Genomic DNA, 8,316 nt, shown 5'->3' with positions numbered 1-8,316 from the left:
AATTTGTGTTACTTAATAGAAACATCATATAGCAATATATTTGAAATTATATTTATATGAAGGTTAAATTACAATTAGTCCCTAAATTTTGAAAATTGTGACTATAAGTTCCTAAAGTTTTAAAATTCGGACTCTAGTCCCTTAAGATGTCTAACAATTCTATAAATTAATTCAATTCTATATCTACTATGAGGAACCCTGTGAAAGGACCACAAGCGGAAGCGGATCGTCACAATTTTTTTCAAATTTTATAGAACGTAAAATTTTACAAAGCCAGAAACAAAAATATGCATTTAACAAAAATTAAAGCATGCATTTAACAAAATTACATAAAAAGGGTTAAAAACCCTTACCTTTGAAGAACGAATTTTCATTGGAAAAACCCTTCAAACAAATTGGACAACACTACAAAAGCTTTCACAGTATTCTATGGGATGAGAACCCAGAGAGAGTGGACTCTGGCTATTTTGGATTTAGAGAGAGAAATGATTGATTGAGAGAATCTAAAGGAAGAAGGAAGGAAGATCACCACAGAACCTTTTTGTGTTGAAAGAAAAACCTCTACATATAGTTTTCACAAAACTGCAGAGAATGACGGAGTCCCCCACTCTCATGTCTGAGAAATAAAAAGGTGGGGAATCCCTCCCATAATTAGTTTTTTTTAAAAAAAAAAAAAAAATCAAATCAACAAAATTAATTTATATGATAACTACTTTATCATATAATATACATTAAACTATAAGTTGTATCAAATATAACATATAACCTATAGTTTGATATTGTATCCCATACAATATAACCTATAGTTTAATTCTCTCAACAACGATATTTAATATAAATCTCATTTATATTAAATTCAATTATATGAATCCAATTCACATAAATATTTGAATCATATTCAAATATTTAATTTCTCTCAAATAAATACTTAATATTATAATGTATCAAATACATTATAGTAATTATATCATATATAATTAAAAATTAATTAATTATATTATATATAGTTAATTCTCTCAATTAATTTGAAAAATTCAAATTAATCTAAGAACTGATTCTCATTAATTCCCATTGAGCTACCAAGGGGACCTTATGGACCTGTAGCTTGAAGCTCCAATAGTATGTAAATAATTAATTAAACTCTTTAATTAAATTATTCACCATCTGTTAACTGTCGGGCACTTCACTAAAGACCGACAGCTGCACTCTTCGCACTATAGATATATTTTTGTGCTCATTGGATATAACCAATCAATAGTACAACGACTCTTCTCAAATTGCTCGTAAGTACAGCTGAGCCAAAATTATTGTTTTGTCTTGTAGTTACATCTAACTCCTTAAGTACCACTGATTCCTCTAATGAACAATAAATCATAGTCTAACTATGACCAAATCCCTTTCAGGCCAGGAGCAGGTGTGGTACCACATTGTTCAAACCCCAAAATTAACCCCTAAGGGAGCAATTTAATTATCTACTTGCCCCGACATTGGGGAAGGAGTGAATTCCTTCTTAAGCTGTGTTCTCAGCTCCCCAATAATACGATTCCCTAACATGGTTGGCTTGTTGAGTCCGTGATCTGGTTACTCTCATCCATACAAATCAAAGGACCACGTTCATAGGCAGGAGTTCACCACTCAGGATTTAGGTCATGTTACCTATGGTCATCCTGGTGAAATGTAAGTCTCTATTATAAATAATGTTATATAATGAGATTAAATATTTCGTGGTCCGGTCTTATACAAACTTCTTTTAATAGAATATTCCCACTCACATGTCTCCACATGAATGATGAGGATCAAATCATTTGTAGCACTTTATAACAATTGTAACATCTACAAAGTGGGTCATACTCATAGTGACACTAAGATAAGATATCCAGCTTTATTTATCTACTACAGATCATTTAGGTTATCACTTAAACATGATTCACCTGTATGTCTCTATATACATGTTTAAGCTACAAGATAACCTTGGATGTTAGTTTATTGGTTTGTGGAGCTACAATATAACCTTGGATGTTATTTTATTGGTTTGTGGTTAATGCAACTAATTTTGAAACAAAACATCATATATTTTATTATATAAATAAAAAATTTATACAATACAATTACAAACTATAGGACTCTACGAGATTTAGGGCATCAATTCACACATAATAGATCTTAGAATATATATATATTTTAAATTATAGAGAAAAATGGTCTCGAGTCAAGGGAGAATATCGTTGCTGACTGAAATATGATATTTTAGGTAATTTCCCTAGGAACATTATATGCAATTATATGCAGTGAAACTACCCCTTCTGTTATGAATGCAATTAGGTTTATACTAACTCCTGCCATAAGAGGTCTTTGTCCAAAAGGTGGAGTGTCAGAAAAAGTATACAAAAAGACATATTGCAAGAGAACAGCATATAATAGGATTTTCATAAAGTAATGTTGTGAAGTTACTTAATGTGCCACTACCCTAGTATAAGTGATTAGCATCCAAAGACAGAATTAGAATTATAGTGAGAATATACCGAAAAAAGATAACGAGTACAAAATAGCAGGTTGTTGAAATTAATATATATACTAAAGAGATACCATATGGTAGGTGTACTTTTTTTCAACGTCAACTATGCTACAACCTCCGATCGTCGTTGAAGAATATTATGAAACTGTGCAAAGAGATAAACAAATCTTACAATGTTATAATGAACTGCAGGACATTATAGCTATCCTTGGGTTAGATGAATTACCCGAAGAGGATTGCTTAACCATAGCACGAGCACGAAAAATTGAACATTTCTTATAACAACCTTTTTCCGTAGTAGGAGTATTTACTGGTTCCCTGGTGAAATAGGTTGGCCTAATTTTATAAGACAAAAAAGTGGTATCTCTAATTGAACCTTAAATTTTAAATTTTGTAGTTCATAGATTGATTAATTTTAAAAAGATGTCTAATCATACCTTTTAAACACAAAGTTAAATTTAATATCTAATATAACCTTTAACTTTTAACATTTTCATATATGTAAAAGACGTATTAGATACAAAATTGAGATTTTAGGAATCTATTAAAAACAAAAATCGAAAATTCAGAGACCTATTAGATATTTTTAAAATTTATGAACTATATAACAAAAATCTAGAAGTGAAGGAATCGAATTCCTGCGGAAGCAGGTGAATGCCTTGCATTTGAATATTCATTTTTATGAGAAAAAAAAAACAGTAAAATAAAACATGCATTGTAGGATAAACATTCAAGCAAAACGTAAGCATGCTAGGAAAGAGGAAGAAAAGGAGAAATGAAAACTCACCTTTGTAGATTCCTTTAGCTTTTCTCTTCCACCATTATGGACGATCTCGAACTTCTCCAAGAAGAAAAATACCACCAATAAAGCTACCTTGCTATTCTCTAGGATTCTAAAAAAAATTAGAAGAGTGGTCTCCGAGAACTTTTAAGAGGAAAAGGGAAGAGAATTTCTAGAGAGAAGTTAGAGAAAAGGTGGAGGCTTGGAGGTTAGGAATTTTTTGTGTAATAAAAGCCTTGCCCTAAATGGGTTATAAGGATACATTTATATGGAGAGGAGATTAGCCTTTCTCTAGGTATTTCCCTTTATACCCTTAGTGCTAATTAATTAAATAACATTATTTAATTAATTGACACATTAATTAAATGAACGTATATTAAATCCTATTTAATATATACATTTAATTAATTATCATAAATATCATAAATTTATACTAACGTACAATCTTCATATATTTTTTAGTTAAATAATTAACCATGAATTAATTAATTAAATACTACATTAAATCATATTTAATATGGAGTTAATTAATGCATCATAAGTCCGAATCACTTGAAAAGTTCGAGGAATATAAGGCAGAGGTTGAGACCCAATTAGTTAAAAAGATTAAAGCACTTCGATCAGATCGAGGTGGTGAGCATACAGACTTAAAATTTCAAGACTATTTGATAGAATATAGAATTTAGTTTCAATTCATAGCACTTGACACGCCTCAACAGAATGGTCTTGTTAGCACACCTCAACAGAAAGAGGTTGAGTTAATTAACATATAAATATCATATATTTATATGTATACATTTCTTTATGAATGCAATTCATACAAATATAATATTTGAATCTTATTCAAATATATCTCTCTTACATGATTTGAATTATAGATCATATCCATAATTAACCATTATATATTAATCTCATTAATATAAAATTCTCTCACTTGATTTGAACAATTTAAATCATTCCTCATTATTATTCTTTAGCGAGCTAACAAGGGAACTTTATGGACCTACATATTAGAAGCTCCAATGATATAACATTAATTGATTAAACTTCTTTAATCCAATTTATCAATATTCATTAACTACCAATCACTCCGATGAAGACCGATAGTTACACTATTCACATTGTGAATATATTTCTGTGTCCATGGATTTAACCAATCAATAGAGCAATGACCCTTCATAAATCCTCATAACTACAACTGAGTTAAAATATCATTTTACCCGTACAGTTACATCTAACCTCTTAAGTACCACTGATTTCTCTAATGAACAAACATTTTATATTTTATAGTCCAACAATAAATAATACTTCTCGGGCCAATGAGAGGTTGAGACCTCATTGTTGAAAACCTGGAACTAGCTATTAAGGGAGCAATTTATCTATTTACCCAAGGAATGAGAAGAAGTGAATTTCATCTTGTGTAGTTATGTTCCCAGCTCTCTAATAAGACAAATCTCCAAAATGGTAGGTTTATTGAGTCGGCTATCATGGTCATTCTCATCCATACAGATCAAAGGACTGTTGTCATAAACAGGAGTTCACAACTCACTTTGGATTAAGGTCAAGTCTCCTATGGTCATCCTAGTGAAATATTAGTTTCTTCAAGTAACAATGTTATAAAGAGAAACTAATTATTTCGTGGTTCGGTCTATTTATAAACTCCATTATACAGGATACCCCCACTCACATGTCTTTACATGAACAATATCAGTCGTATTGTTTGTAACACTTACATCTCATGTAATAATTACAAAGCTGGTTGTATCCGCAGTGTTACCAGGATAAGACACCAAACTTTCATCCATTTACTACAGACCTTTTAGGTTATTGTTTCCTTAAGGATTCTTTCCTTATTTATGTTCTATCGATATTGATTGGGTCTAATTACCTTTTTCGCCATGCCTTTTTAAGAGCAAGGTGTTGTCTTGCTAGGGTTGTTGCTCTTGAGAATTTTTGTTTTGAGGAGTTTCATTTTTGTGAGGGTCGAACGTGGAAATATTATTCTTCATCAATGTTGATCTTGAAGTTGTCTTGTGATCATTGTTGAAGAGAGCTTCGTTAGAAGATTGTTCTTGGTCTTAAAGGAAGCCTAAGATTTTGTCATTACTTGAGAAGAGATTCTCTTACTTAAGGGAAGTCTAAGTTCATCACCAGAAGAGGTTTATTCACAAGAAGATGGAAAGGTTATAGTTGGAGAAGAATTCTCACACTCAGGGAAGCCTAAATGACTACTTGCTAATATTCTCATGCTTAAGGGAAGCCTAAGTTTCCTAATTTAGAAAACGTATCACACTTAGGATAAGCCTAAATGTTCATTCATTGAGCCAAGCTATTCATGTGTCAACTGTATTTGCCAACAATTTATAGATAAGTACAACATTATAATTGCTTGACTTCATATTAGTAAAAAGATCTTTTCATGGGCGCTTTGTCCCCTAAATGTAGATGATATTTCACTAAACTGTATTACCAGAATTTGTTTTTGTCAATCTTAATTTATTTGTTTTTGCAATTGTAGGCACATCGAATGTAACATTGTTATACTGTGTGATTGAATACTTTTATTTCAGCTATTAAAGCAACTTTTAGAAAATAATTTTTAATCTCTTCATTTAGGTTAACTAATGAAATTTTGTTTCAAAATTTCAAAATTGAGCATCACTTAAGTCAAAAGTTAGACTACATTATTTTTGTAAGCATTGATTTTTATAATTATGTTGAACCTTATTGATTTGACATCAGATAATTTTAGATTTTCCATACTATCTAGTCCATTTTTGTTTGGAGCTAAATTAGAATCTCTACATATTGTTAAGTTTGATTTTTTTTTTATATATATATATAACTTGATTCTGAGTATTTCATTAGTTGAATCATAATATATATGGTTCAATATATTATTAGTTTTTTTTTTTAAGGAAAAAGCAATATATTATTAGTAGATTGATGAATCATTTGTAATTTTTTTAAGACTACTTTTTTCAAATTTGAAAAGTTGTTCACATATATTTATTACATAATTTACAAAAAGGAATTAAAAAATAAAATAAAATAAAAAAAATCCTTTTTTTCCACTTTCTTTTCCTCCCCTTGACAAAGTCTCTTCACTTCTCTTCACTTCACACATCTTCTCTCTGTTTCTTCCAAATTTTCTCTCTCTAACTCCCCGTTCTCTCCCCTCCCAAAAATGGCTTCTCACCCAAAAACAGCCATCGCCGCCGTTCTCCTGGTCTTCATCATCGCTGTCCTCCCGCCGGCGACAAGGTCCGACGACACCTGCCCATACCCTTGTTACCCTCCGCCAACCGGCCCCGGCACCGCCACGCCGGCGACTCCATCTACGCCGTCTCAAACAGGTTACGGCTCCTATTCTCCTCCGGCGTACTACTCTCCGCCGGCTGCTTATTACCCATATAACCCACCGCCGTCTGACGGCAACAGCTTCGACGGCGTCACTCCACCGCCGCCGGACCCGATTCTGCCGTACTTCCCTTATTACTATAAGAAGCCTCCTCACAAACCGGATGATGAATCGGATAGCTCCGCCGTCGCCGGACGGAAATCTGAGGTCGGGATGATCGCCGGAATTTATGTATTCATTTTTCTCTCTTTCTTCTTCTTCATTTTGATGTAATTCAAAAAGGTAGCTACCCGGTTTTAATTTAATGAATTAATTAGAAATTTTTATTTATTTATCTTTGTCCCCGAATGAGAAACCTTCCTCCCTTGTTATATGAATTTAATTGGAAGGAAATTGGAACAAATTTGATGAATACTGATAATTGAATAAAGTATTGGGATGAAAAAGTTTATTAAATAAACAAAGCTGTAAATGAAAATTTAATTTAATTGTTTATTAAATTTAATTTATTAATTTTGGTTGATAATTTTGAATAGTTTTTCGAGTTGGCCTAAAAACTTAGGGACCGTTTGGTTTATGGTTTTATAGATATATGAGAATAGGATGATAAGAATAAAAAATGAATGTATTTGATTGTGCATGATAATGCTATCAGAATTTTATGAAAAAAAATTATGGTTGTATATAATTTAGGAAAGTATGTATGAAAATCTGTTATAATTGTAATGAATTAATGTATTAACCAATAAACAATATTCAATATATCGTTAAAAAATTAATTAACCACGAATCAATAATAATTTTAATTATAAATATTAAAAAATGAGTATTTATACTTAAAATTTAACTAATTAATATATTTAATGAACGTCATACTAATTATAATCTAATACCTAATTAATTTCAATCTTAGTAATTTTAATTTTTAATTAAATAATATAAACAATATATATTTTAATAAACAATATATTTTATAAAAAGTAAAAAAAAAATAAAAAAATGATATATTAATAAAGAATACTAAAAGTGTTATGTTAATAGGTTAGATTAATAATAAATGAAGTAATAAAAATTAATAACAATAAATATGAATAATGATTATATGTTTATAATAAAGGATTAAATTAAAATTAATCTCAATAATAATTATTTTAGTTAGGAAAAAATATAAAATAATAAATTATATTAAGAAACAGAATTTTGTACCTAAATAAATTTTAAATGATCATAATTTGCTAATTAAATCTATTTAAAGCTTTTATTATTGGTTAATAAATTATTAATTTATTTAAAAAAAGTAACTGCATTCATTTAGTAAAATCTTATATAAAAATAAAGTTAAAGTAAATATTTAATAGATTATTAAAGTATTTATAAAATAAAGATTTATAATTATTTTTTTATTAAATTATATTAATTACTTATTTAATTAAGTATATTTAAAGTGAAATTATATATAAAATAAAGAGAAAAAGAAAATCCATAATTTTAGAAGGGAATAGAAAATTCTTTCCTAATGAAAAATGGTTGAAAACTGTGAAACAAACATTCACTACAAAGCTGTGACAATGAATCAGCAACTCGAAGATATTTTTTGATAAACCAACTTTTATATATATAATATATATAATATATTATTTTATAGTTTTTTAAATACTT

General features: G+C 29.5%; 1 protein-coding gene across 1 annotated transcript; it reads left to right on the top strand.

The window, feature by feature from the left end:
• Positions 1 to 6,382: 6,382 nt before the first annotated feature.
• On the top strand, positions 6,383 to 6,991 carry LOC120067759 (leucine-rich repeat extensin-like protein 1). The gene has a single exon (XM_039019327.1). The coding sequence runs from the start codon at positions 6,484 to 6,486 to the stop codon at positions 6,928 to 6,930; it is 447 nt and encodes a 148-aa protein (XP_038875255.1). The 5' UTR covers positions 6,383 to 6,483; the 3' UTR covers positions 6,931 to 6,991.
• The last annotated feature ends 1,325 nt before the right edge of the window (positions 6,992 to 8,316 follow it).

The sequence above is a fragment of the Benincasa hispida genome, chromosome 12, assembly GCF_009727055.1.
Source record: "Benincasa hispida cultivar B227 chromosome 12, ASM972705v1, whole genome shotgun sequence".
NCBI classification, from domain to species: Eukaryota; Viridiplantae; Streptophyta; class Magnoliopsida; order Cucurbitales; family Cucurbitaceae; genus Benincasa; species Benincasa hispida.
This window is presented reverse-complemented; position numbering and strand designations above follow the sequence as displayed.